The sequence below is a fragment of the Microcaecilia unicolor genome, chromosome 4 (genome assembly GCF_901765095.1).
Source record: "Microcaecilia unicolor chromosome 4, aMicUni1.1, whole genome shotgun sequence".
Classification (NCBI taxonomy): Eukaryota; Metazoa; Chordata; class Amphibia; order Gymnophiona; family Siphonopidae; genus Microcaecilia; species Microcaecilia unicolor.
Genome location: NC_044034.1, coordinates 10,126,522 through 10,138,363, shown reverse-complemented (window position 1 = coordinate 10,138,363; position 11,842 = coordinate 10,126,522). Strand labels below are relative to the sequence as shown.

The 11,842-nt window shown below is 44.9% G+C and overlaps 2 protein-coding genes across 2 annotated transcripts in view; both read left to right on the top strand.

Moving 5' to 3' along the window:
- LOC115468279 (E3 ubiquitin-protein ligase TRIM39-like) overlaps positions 1-11,842 on the top strand; it is a 1,086,936-nt gene that overhangs the window by 990,590 nt on the left and 84,504 nt on the right. The window lies entirely within an intron of this gene.
- LOC115468281 (zinc finger protein OZF-like) lies at positions 283-10,809 on the top strand. Its single transcript, XM_030199875.1, has 3 exons — positions 283-359; positions 1,507-1,585; positions 8,904-10,809. Exons 1-3 carry the CDS (start codon positions 339-341, stop codon positions 10,406-10,408), a joined length of 1,605 nt encoding a protein of 534 aa, XP_030055735.1. The 5' UTR covers positions 283-338; the 3' UTR covers positions 10,409-10,809.

Here is an 11,842-nt window from a genome sequence, read left to right as displayed (position 1 = left end):
CTAGTTCAAAAACCAGGACTGGACTCACAGGACCCGGTGGAATCGGGCAACTTTAGTGAGGCTACGATGCAAGATCTTTCTGTGCTCCCAAATTAAATTAAGTAATAATACATTTCCCCTCCTGTTACTGTAAAGGAGGGAAACTCCCTCCCCCTCCCCCTCTTCAACATCATCAGCCTGCGCCCAGCAGCAGAGCAGGGGGAGGAGGAGCTGCTGTTCTGCTTCTTAATCTTGACAAGGGAAGGAAGGAGCAAGGCAAGGAAAAAAAAAAAAGGCTTGTTGTTAATCCTGCAGCCCCCCCCTCCCCCCCCCCCATCTGAAGCCCCCAAAGACAGGAGATGCCTGCAGGAGCCTCTCAGGTAAGACATTGCAATCACTGCTGCACCCAGGAGAGCTGGGCTTTGGGCCCTCTCTGCTGACCACATTGCACTTTAAGCAGGGATCTGACCTTGCATAAGACAGGGCTTTCTGCTCTTTTCCAGCTGCAGACAAAGGGATTTACTTATTTGCATTTCTGTGTATCCGTTTTTTACCTTTTGCTCCCTTCTGGGGGGGGGGGGGGGGGATTAAGGGCAGGATCCAGGTGGATGCAGTGCAGGATCCAGGGGGATTTGGGGAGAAATAAGTGCAGGATCAAGGGGGAAGCGGCCCTTCTGAGAAGAAACAATGCTGGTCCAAGGTGCTTCTAGCCCTTTACAGCACATTAGAGGGTTATGAAAATGAGTGCTTGCTTGAGCAGGAAGGCACCCTCCCTTCTTTGGAGAAGGACTGCTGCACTGTAAACAAACTAGTGATCCATTTTTAAGGTGGTACCCTGAGGATCTGGGTTTTACCCACACACCCCCTTAGGGTCTGGATCCAGGTGGATACAGCCCTTCTACGGTGTCTAACCGTTTGGCCAATCCCGTTCTGCATTTCTGTTTTACAACTGTGCAAACCAGTTTTAAGCACCGTGAACCTCAGTCCTTCCAGTTTACCCAGTTATTCTGGTATCCAAAAACTTGTAAAAAAAAAAAAAAAAGCATGTAAAAGTGTGTAAAAAGTAAGGTGTCTTAGCTGGAAGGCATTTCCACCCCACCCCACTGTATATAAGGAACGGTCAGGGATGGGAAGGACATGCCTAGAAAGGGACGTGTAATACAGATATTTGAAGCTGTGGTGTGTCTGTCCAGTTCCTGGAAGAAGAGACACAGGGGTAACAAACTGTGCGTTGAGGTCATTCAAGCACTATTTAAGCAATGGGAAGTGTCACCCGAATGCTCGGGGTCTTTCTTTAATCCCTCAGTCTTTCTGGTGACTGGACCAGTAGAACTTAAACATAAAAATGTAGGTTCTTGACTCTTCCTGTGTGATCCCTGGGGATAATGTGCTGTTGCTCTAGAGAGGGTGAAAGCAGAACAGAGACTCGGTTTCCAGCCAGGACTTACAGACATGAAAAACTTTGCTCCTGATGGATGTGATGCAGAAGGGTTTGTGTTTAAGGACGTCTCCATCTGTTTCTCCCAGGAGGACGTACAGTGCTTAGAAGGACAGAAGGAGGTTCAAAAGGATGAGAAAAAGAGTTATGAAATCTCGAGCGCAGTGGGTAAGATCATTTTACAGTTTTATTTGCAGACCTAAATCGGCAGAAAAAGAATTGTGAACATGAGGGTCTGCTGGTGAGGCAGTGATCCTGTCGATCCATGTTAAGGGGCCCTTTCATGAAGCTGCAGTAAGCACTTCCGCCTGCTTCTCGCAACAAAATGTGCTTCCCATACTGTTCAAGGCAAAGTATAGTGTAGCAAACAGCAAGCATAAACCATCCCCAAGTACAAGCTTCACCAGTAGACTCTCAATTCTTAAGCAGATATTCTTTATGGTATTACTCAAACTAAACAAAGAAAATGCAACTTATGTGGAGAAAGGGGAGCCGGTTGATATTGTGTATCTGGATTTTCAGAAGGCGTTTGACAAACTACCTCATGAAAGACTCCAGAGGAAATTGGAGAGTCATAGGATAGGAGGTAGTGTTCTACTACTTAACATTTCTAGAGCGCTACTAGGGTTACGCAGAGCTGTACAATTTAACAAAGAAGGACAGTCCCTGCTCAAAGGAGCTTACAATCTAAAGAATGAAATGTCAAGTTGGTGCAGTCTAGATTTCTTGAATAGAGGTATAGTGGTTAGGTGCCGAAGGCGACATTGAAGAGGTGGGCTTTGAGCAAGGATTTGAAGATGGGCAGGGAGGGGGCCTGGCGTATGGGCTCAGGGAGTTTATTCCAAGCATGGGGTGAGGCGAGGCAGAAAGGGCGGAGCCTGGAGTTGGCGGTGGTGGAGAAGGGTACTGAAAGGAGGGATTTGTCTTGAGAGCGGAGGTTACGGGTAGGAACGTAAGGGGAGATGAGGGTAGAGAGGTAAGGAGGGGCTGCAAATCGAGTGCATTTGTAGGTTAGTAGGAGAAGCTTGAACTGTATGCAGTACCTGATCAGAAGCCAGTGAAGTAACTTGAGGAGAGGGGTGATATGAGCATATCGGTCAAGGCGGAAGATAAGACATGCAGCAGAATGGACTGAAGGGGGGATAGATGGCTAAGTGGGAGGCCAGTGAAGAGTAGGTTGCAGTAATCAAGGCGAGAGGTAATGAGAGAGTGGACGAGAGTTCGGATGTTGTGCTCAGAGAGGAAGGGGCGAATTTTGCTAATGTTATAGACGAAGAAGCGACAGGTTTTGGCTATCTGCTGGATATGCGCAGAGAAGGAGGGGGAGGAGTCGAAGATGACTCCGAGGTTGCGGGCAGATGAGACGGGGACGATGAGGGTGTTATCAACTGAGATAGAGAGTGGAGGGAGAGGGGAAGTGGGTTTGGGTGGGAAGTGGTTAAAAGATAGAAAACAGAGAGTAGGGTTAAATGGTCAGGGGTGGAGCCAGGATACAGGGAGCAGCGAATCAGCACAACACGGGGAATGCACAGCAGCAGGAACAGAAGCCTCTCTCACAAAGTCACTCTCTCAAACATACACACTCAGAGGAAAACCTTGCTAGCGCCCGTTTCCTTTCAAACAGAAACGGGCCTTTTTTACTAGTCCTATATAATAATTGTCACCTCCAACATTCTGAGGCTGCCTGGAACCGTGGATCCCTTGGAGGTGGTCTGGAGTTGGAGTAGATAATAGTGACGTCACACAACCCACACCAGATTGGCCAGTAGAAGGGAGAGGGGCGGAGCCACGATACAGGGAGCAGCTAATCAGCACAACACGGGGAATGCACAGCAGCAGGAACAGAAGCCACTCTCACACAGTCACTCTCTCAAACATACACACTCAGAGGAAAACCTTGCTAGCGCCCGTTTCCTTTCAAACAGAAACAGGCCTTTTTTACTAGTAAATAAATAAATACTATACAAACAATACTCACATTAAGTATACACAACAATACACTCTGCCTCCTTGTTAAAAAAAAAATGTTATTTTTTAGCATTAGGGGTAAGTCGGAAGCAGAGAGTGTGCATGTTCTGCTCTAATCAGCACGACAGTATTGCCGTGTGCTAACCGATTAGCGTGTGATTATACCGCCTACAAACTAGGTGGTGGGGGGGGGCTTGTGGTAATGGGAAAATTAGGGTGTGGCCATTAATAGGGAAAATAGGATTTGGGGTTATTTTACTGCTGTGGTAAAAATGGCCTCAGTACGCAGGAAGGTCCCCAGAGTGTTAAAATGCAGCAGATGCTTCATGACTTGGGAGTGAAAAGTAGCATGTAGTGTTATAGGGACAGGGCTGTTTTTTTGACATGGTGGGGCCCAGGGCAGAAATCAAGGAGGGGGACCCTGATCCCCTCTCCTGCCCCCGTCTCCCCACCTGCATTGTGTCCGGGCATCTTTTAACCTTCTCCCCACCACATTCTGTCATCCTCCCTTCCCTTCCCCTTGCGGTCTTCTTTAAAAATGTATTTCTCGTCTTGGAGAGGACCTGACGCAGCAGCCATCCTCACAAGCTGCCTCTGGTTGGAAAGGAGAAACGGGCGATATGATACAGACGTTCAAATATTTGAAAGGTATTAATCCGCAAACGAACCTTTTCCGGAGATGGGAAGGCGGTAGAACGAGAGGTCATGAAATGAGATTGAAGGGGGGCAGACTCAAGAAAAATGTCAGGAAGTATTTTTTCACGGAGAGGGTGGTGGATGCTTGGAATGCCCTCCCGCAAGAGGTGGTGGAGATGAAAACGGTAACGGAATTCAAATATGCGTGGGATAAACATAAAGGTATCCTGTTCAGAAGGAAGGGATCCTCAGAAGCTTAGCCTAGAATGGGTGGCAGAGCCGGTGGTTGGGAGGCGGGGCTAGTGCTGGGCAGACTTATACGGTCTGTGCCAGAGCCGGTGGTTGGGAGGCGGGGCTAGTACTGGGCGGACTTATACAGTTTGTGCCCTGAAAAAGACAGGTACAAATCAAGGTAAGGTATACACAAAAAACTAGCACAAAGCTTTCCCCCTCTGCCATGATCCGCCCAACCGTCACGATGCAATTTCCTGTTTCTGCCTGGGCGGATTGCGGCAGAGAGGGAAAGCTTTGGGGAAGCCAGAGGCAGCTTTCGAGGATGGCTTCTGTGCCGGGGCCCCTCTGAGAAGGGAAGTAAGTTTTAAAGAAGATCAGGAGGTGAGGAGAAGGGAAGAGGAGATGGACTGTGGGGAGAAGGGGAAGCGATGCCTGGACCAGTGGGACCCTTGAGCTGTGGGGCCTAGGGCAACTGCCCTGTTTGCTTCCGCCCCCAACCCTGGCCCTGAATAGGGACGTAGGAGAATTTCATTTCATTTTGGGGGCATTTTCCAGATGTTTTTTTGCTCATTTCATTTTGATTTCTGTTCACAGGAATTATTACAAATAGCTTGTTTATCTACAAATGGCAAATGTCAAAAGAAAAACAAAGAATTTCAATTGAATTCTTGTTTTGTGACAGAACCGTGTTTTTTAAGCCTGTAAAACTGCCTTAAATAATTCAGAAGTGTATTTCTCTAGTTTGGCCAGCAGGTGGTGCATGTTTATATTTTGAAGCTGTTGCAGAACCAAGACTGTTCTTTTTGTTTAAGCCATTTGGAAAGGCAGTCGGCAGTATACTTTCAAACTCGTCTGAGCTCTGATTGGCCCATTTGGACTTTACTGGCTTTTCCCCCAGTCTTAGGCAGGAAGAAAATAGAGAGGGATCTCTTTGCTAAGGCCCTGTAAAACAGTTATGTTTGATAACTTGTGAGCAGCTATATGTCCTGACCTCCCCAGGGATTGTTTAGATAGTATACAAATATTTAATTAGCATTATAATTGATCCATATTTTCAGTAACCTGTTATTGTTTGCTGATTGCACATTTTCTGTCCATTGTTCAATATTTTTTATGAGAATAAACATATTTGTTTGTTCGCCCTGCTTGTCTGGACTGATAAAGAATCGTGGTGGTTTGTGTGTTGGGTCTGTGAGTGCTTTCTGGGAACTGTGGGACCACAGAGTGTGGCCCCAAGTAACCTAGAAATCACTGGGGATAACTTGAGAGTGGGAGACTCACCCAGAGGCGGTTGTGACCCATTTGGTAGGAGGAGGGTACTCTTGTAGAGCACAAGCAGCAGGTGCAGGCAGACCTGAGCTGTGCTGGGGATAGACCCTCTAAGTGGCCGCGGGGTAACCCCAGGCAGGTGGCTAGGCGTTTCGTGACATGTTTCATTGCTGAAAGTAGTGAGCATAGATGTCGTATGTGGCTCTGTTTGGGGTTTATAATGAGCTTTGAATTGTTTTTTGTTGTTTTTTTTTTTAATTGTTGGAATTTATTAACCACCTCTATGAAGGGATACATGGGATGTCATATGGGGCTCTATGGGCAGTTTGTATTGTTTAGAATAAAATTCATTTGAACTGTCTGGGGATTATAATGAAGTTAGAATGAATGTCACAGTGGCTGCACCCTGGAATTAAAATGGTTCAATGTTAAGACACAGGAGGAGAGCATTTATTTAAGACTGAAGGTTCTAGACTTCAGAAGGACTTGCTTTGCCAAGTTGGGGCAATATCTCAAGGAAGAGTTAGCTGGACGGGAACAGCTGCAGGAAGTAAAACAGCAGTGGGCAAAAGTGAAAGTGCTCTTTTAAAGGCGATTAACTTTTCATTTTAGAAAAGTACGTAGAAGTAAGAGGGAAAGAAGGCCGCTTTGGTTGTCAAATGTGGTAGCTACAAAGGTTAGCCTTCATAAGTTACAAGACTGGGCAGACTTATACGGTCTGTGCCAGAGCTGGTGGTGGGAGGTGGGGCTGGTGGTTGGGAGGAGGGGATAGTGCTGGGCAGACTTATACGGTCTGTGCCAGAGCTGGTGGTGGGAGGCGGGGCTGGTGGTTGGAAGGAGGGGATAGTGCTGGGCAGACTTATACGGTCTGTGCCAGAGCCAGTGGTGGGAGGCGGGGCTGGTGGTTGGAAGGCGGGGATAGTGCTGGGCAGACTTATACGGTCTGTGCCCTTAAGAGGACAGGTACAAATCAAAGTAGGGTATACACAAAAAGTAGCACATAAGAGTTATCTTGTTGGGCAGACTGGATGGACCGTGCAGGTCTTTTTCTGCCATCATCTACTATGTTACTATGTTGTGTTTTAGAGAGATTCAGTTTTAGATAATTCCCTTCTGTCCACTTGTTAGCGCTAGGAAGAGATAAGCGCAACAGAGCAAAGCTATCTTCAAAAGAGCTCTCAACAGGAATCAAAACTTGTATATCATGTGTGTAAAGTTTGTATTGCACACCAAGAAAGAGGCATATCTTCAAAGCACTTAGACTTACAAAGTTACATAGTAACCTGTGGAACTTTGTAAGTCTAAGTGCTTTGAAAATGAGCCCCCAAGACACCTTAATAATGAACAGAGCGGCAGAAGATGATGCAGAAGAACTAAAATAAGTCTCGGTGAACCTGGAGCATGCTGGAGTTGGGTAGCGGGTGCAAGACCCAGGGACGCAGGGGCGAGAGATATTGGTCATATGGGGAGGAGGTACTGGGCCCCCGGGCAGTGGCCCAGTTGCCTGACTGGTCAGTCTGCCCCTGGGTCTGATTAGTCTATTCCATTATAACTGGGGTATTTTAAGAAGCGTTTTCATTAACTGTGATCTGCTTTGAGGCAACTTTAATTTTACTAGAGGTGGAATATGAAGTGTAATAAATCAAATTAAATTAAATGCAGGTTTGTACTCGCCTAGTCTCACTAGTCTATGATTTACATAGTAACATAGTAGATGACGGCAGAAAAAGACCTGCACAGTCCATCCAGTCTGCCCAACAAGATAAACTCACATGTGCTACTTTTTGTGTATACCTTACCTTGATTTGTACCTGTCCTTTTCAGGGCACAGACCGTATAAGTCTGCCCAGCACTATCCCCGCCTCCCACCACCGGCTTTGCCACCCAATCTCGTCTAAGCTCCTTAGGATCCATTCCTTCTGAGCAGGATTCCTTTATGTTTATCCCACGCATGTTTGAATTCCGTTACCGTTTTCGTTTCCACCACCTCTCGCGGGAGGGCATTCCAAGCATCCACTACTCTCTCCGTGAAAAAATACTTTTTCTTGAGTCTGCCCCCCTTCAATCTCATTTCATGTCCTCTCGTTCTACTGCCTTCGCATCTCCGGAAAAGGTTCGTTTGCGGATTAATACCTTTCAAATATTTGAACGTCTGTATCATATCACCCCTGTTCCTCCTTTCCTCCAGGATATACATGTTCAGGTCAGCAAGTCTCTCCTCATACGTCTTGTAACGCAAATCCCATACCATTCTCGTAGCTTTTCTTTGCACCGCTTCAATTCTTTTTACATCCTTAACAAGATACGGCCTCCAGAACTGAACACAATACTCCAGGTGGGGCCTCACCAACGACTTATACAGGGGCATCAACACCCCCTTTCTTCTGCTGGTCACACCTCTCTCTATACAGTCTAAGAACCTTCTAGCTACGGCCACCGCCTTGTCACACTGTTTCGTCGCCTTTAAATCCTCAGATACTGTCACCCCAAGATCCCTCTCCCCATCCGTACCTATCAGACTCTCCCCACGTAACACATACGTCTCCCATGGATTTCTACTCCCTAAGTGCATCACTTTGCATTTCTTCGCAGTGAATTTTAATTGCCAAATCTTAGACCATTCTTCTAGCTTCCGTAGGTTCTTTTTCATGTTTTCCACTCCCTCCCAGGTGTCCACTCTGTTACAGATCTTAGTATCATCCGCAAATAGACAAACTTTACCTTCTAACTCTTCGGCAATGTCACTCACAAATATATTGAACAGAATCGGCCCCAGCACCGATTTACAAAGTTTGATCTGCTCAGTAGCTTTATAGAGCAGCAGTTTGAGAACCAAGGAAGGCCCGGTTTAAATCCACTGCAGCTCCTTGTGACCTTGGGAAAGTCACTTAACCTTCCATTGCCTCAGGTACAAACATAGCCCCCTGTTTACTAAGCCACGTGGCAATTCCAACACAGCCAATTCGAAGTGAATGGACTAGGTTGGCGTTAGCTCACCGCCAGCCGCTAGCACAGTTTAAAAAACAGGGGGGGTTAGATTGTGCTCCCTCCAGGGACAGAAAAATACCTACGTGTGTCTCAATGTAACCGTGAAGTACTACTGGAGAGGTGTGAGCCAAACCCAAATAATAAAGCTCCATATGTTTCTGTTTTACTCTGCTGCTTTTGATTTGCTTCCTGGTTCATGTTCTCAGTTGTGTTCCAGAATCACAGGTTCTGTGCTGGAGTCTGGAATCTCCCACTGGAGAATTCTCTCCATCAGTAATTCAAAACCCCTAAATTCACTCATCCCAATTCCCAGTTACATCAGAGCCTTTCACTTCTCTAATCTCTGTCTGCAACATACATAATATTACATTTTTATTTACTTTTTCTGCAGAAAATGATGATTCCACGGAGATCGATCCTGGGGAGAACCACGAATCCAAGAAGACCTTATCGCAGGGAGAGAGAGAGGAGACGGCATCATGTTCTGACAGAGGAGAAAACTGCCTCTTAGAAAACGAGCAGAAAACTTCAGTTGAAGGCTCAGCTGAGAAGTGTGAGGAAAATGCCAGTGGAATCGCACGTACAAGAGAAGAGAAGGGAGACCAGGCAACAGAAGAAAGAGGTTTACGCAATACAAATGGGATACATATCACAGATCCTGTAACTCAGAAACCACAGAAAGGATTGAGCGTTGAAGAGACACCAAATACAGAAAATGAGAAAACCCTCAAACAGAAGGAAGAACTACAGAACACAGAGAAAACACACACAGGAGAGACACCTTTTACATGTACCAAATGCAAGAAAGCTTTCACTGAGGATGGAGATCTGGAACAACGGAAAGTACATCCGGGAGACAAACCATTTGTATGTTCTGAGTGTGATAAAAGCTCCAGGCGAAAAATACACCGTCCAAAACACCAGAAAATACACTATGGTGAGAGACCATTTTCCTGTTCTGAATGTGATAAAAGATTCTGGACCAAGACCAGCCTTGAAGTACACCAGAGAATCCACACGGATGAAAGACCATTTTCCTGTCCTAAGTGTGAGAAAAGATTCCGACGTAAGAAAGGTCTCAGATTGCACCAGAAAACACATACCGGTGAGAAAGCCTTTTCATGTGATGAGTGTGATAAACGATTCACGTGTAAGTCAAATCTCACCAAACATCAGAAAATTCACACCGGGGAGAAACCGTTTTCCTGTCCTGAGTGTAATAAATGCTTCAATCAGAGGGCTTACCTCGCCATACACCAGAAAACCCACACCAATGAGAAACCATTTTCTTGTCCTGAATGCGATAAAAAATTCAGGCTTAAGAAAAGCCTCACAATTCATAAGAAAATACACACTGGTGAAAGACCATATACTTGTTCTGAGTGTAATAAGACCTTTATTCAAAAGGCACACCTTGTAAAACACCAATACATTCATTCTGGTAAAATTCCACCTTCATCTGAAAGTGACAAAAAATTAATTCAGAAAGCCAAGCATACAAAACGCCCAAAAATTCAATCTGGTGACAAGCCTCCTAGTGAGAGACCATATTTATGTATTGTTTGTAATAAAAGATTCATTAGGAAATCACATCTAACATCACATCAGCATATCCATACAGGGGAGAGACCATTTCCTTGTTCTGATTGTGATAAAAGGTTCAGTCAAAAGACCCACCTCAAAATACACCAAAAAACCCACACTGGCATGAGTCCTCATTTATGTACTGTATGTTGTAAATTTTTTAGTCAGAAGGCAGCCCTCACAAGACACGAACAAATTCACCGTGGCGAGAAACCATTTTTATGCAATGTATGTGGTAAATTCTTTAGTCAGAAGGCATCTCTTATAAGACACCAGAAACTCCACTCTGAATGCCTTATATGGGTTTTATAGAGTTTAATCATCATAGGCCTCCAGGCATTGTTAAGAGCATTAGAAGACCCTAAAAGGTATTTGAGTACAAAAGCAAACAACCACAGCCAGACTTCATCCTTAGACTTGGACTAATATTCTGAAGTTGACTGAGCTAAATCATACCAAGACATGCAGAGAGATACAAAATAATTTACAAAACAAGTGAAAAAACAAATCTTTAGATAGAATTCCCCAAAAAATACCAGATAAAGAAGTGGAAAATGCAGACATACAGAGGGGAATTCAGACAGTTACCACACACAGATCAAAATCTGAGACAGGAATGACTGAAGAAAGCTGAACTTAAAACCTGAAGATGAGAGGGTGATAATTGCTGCACAGGACAGCGGTTGGAGTTCACAGCAAGGACAGAAAAAAGGCTGGTAAAAGGCTGGTGCACATTTTGTAAGGCAAAGCTGCAGATGGTTTCAGATCTGATCACTGGATGTGATGTGGCTGATTTTAGAAGCCTGTGTACAGAAGGTGCAGTGAGGTAGCCCAGCTCATTCACTAGAAACTGTAAATGTTATAACGTTAGTGTCTGAAAAACACTGGGATTGTGACTCTGAAAGAAACATAGTGAATAAAGAAATTGTGGTTCACCTGGGACGTTCCCGAAAACCAACTGATAAAAAAGCTTGATGCTGGAACTTAGGAATTTTCTCCCATTTTGTGTGTATGGGGGGGGAGGGGAACAACTTAATGTCCATAATGGCAGAGGAGAAAAATACAAGATTGGCATCACTCCAGAAATGTCAGAAAATTCCTCCAGCCCGAATAAATATTCTTCCAAGTGCACACTGATATGTTCCCTGTTGATACAACATTTTTCAGGCTTCCTAAGGAAACCGTTGGGTACAGTGGAAGTATTACGAAGACCACTAGCTGTAAATGTGAGAGATTAATTTAATCTCCAAGATATCCTGGTTTACAAGTGAGATTCATTTCCTGTCATTTACAGGCCCAGATGCAGTAATAAAGTAGATGAGGACAGATTGAAGACCGGTTGTCCCAGTTAGTCTGTTCAGATATGAGTCCACACTGCTAGGAATAGAAAACATGTATCCCAAAATCCAGCTGTAAAAGCCTAACCGTTTGTAGATCGTACCAGCTGTTCAAATCATTTTGTCTTGTCTTCTTCGTTGGAGCTCTGCCACCTGGTTAGATGAACATAGAAGATCATATACTTAATCCAGGGCTCATTAATTCCTAATCATCAAGCTTTATAAGAATCCAAACAGCTGCCAGAAGTGTGAGAGAATGCCTGTGATAAAGTAAGGTAACACAACCATCCATTGGAAACTGTGTAAACACTGTCATTGTGTATTATCAGGAAAGTTCTGGGATTATTAACATCAGCAATACCAAATTTATATGTATTCTTTCTTGTATTAACTTCTGGCTAGCATACAA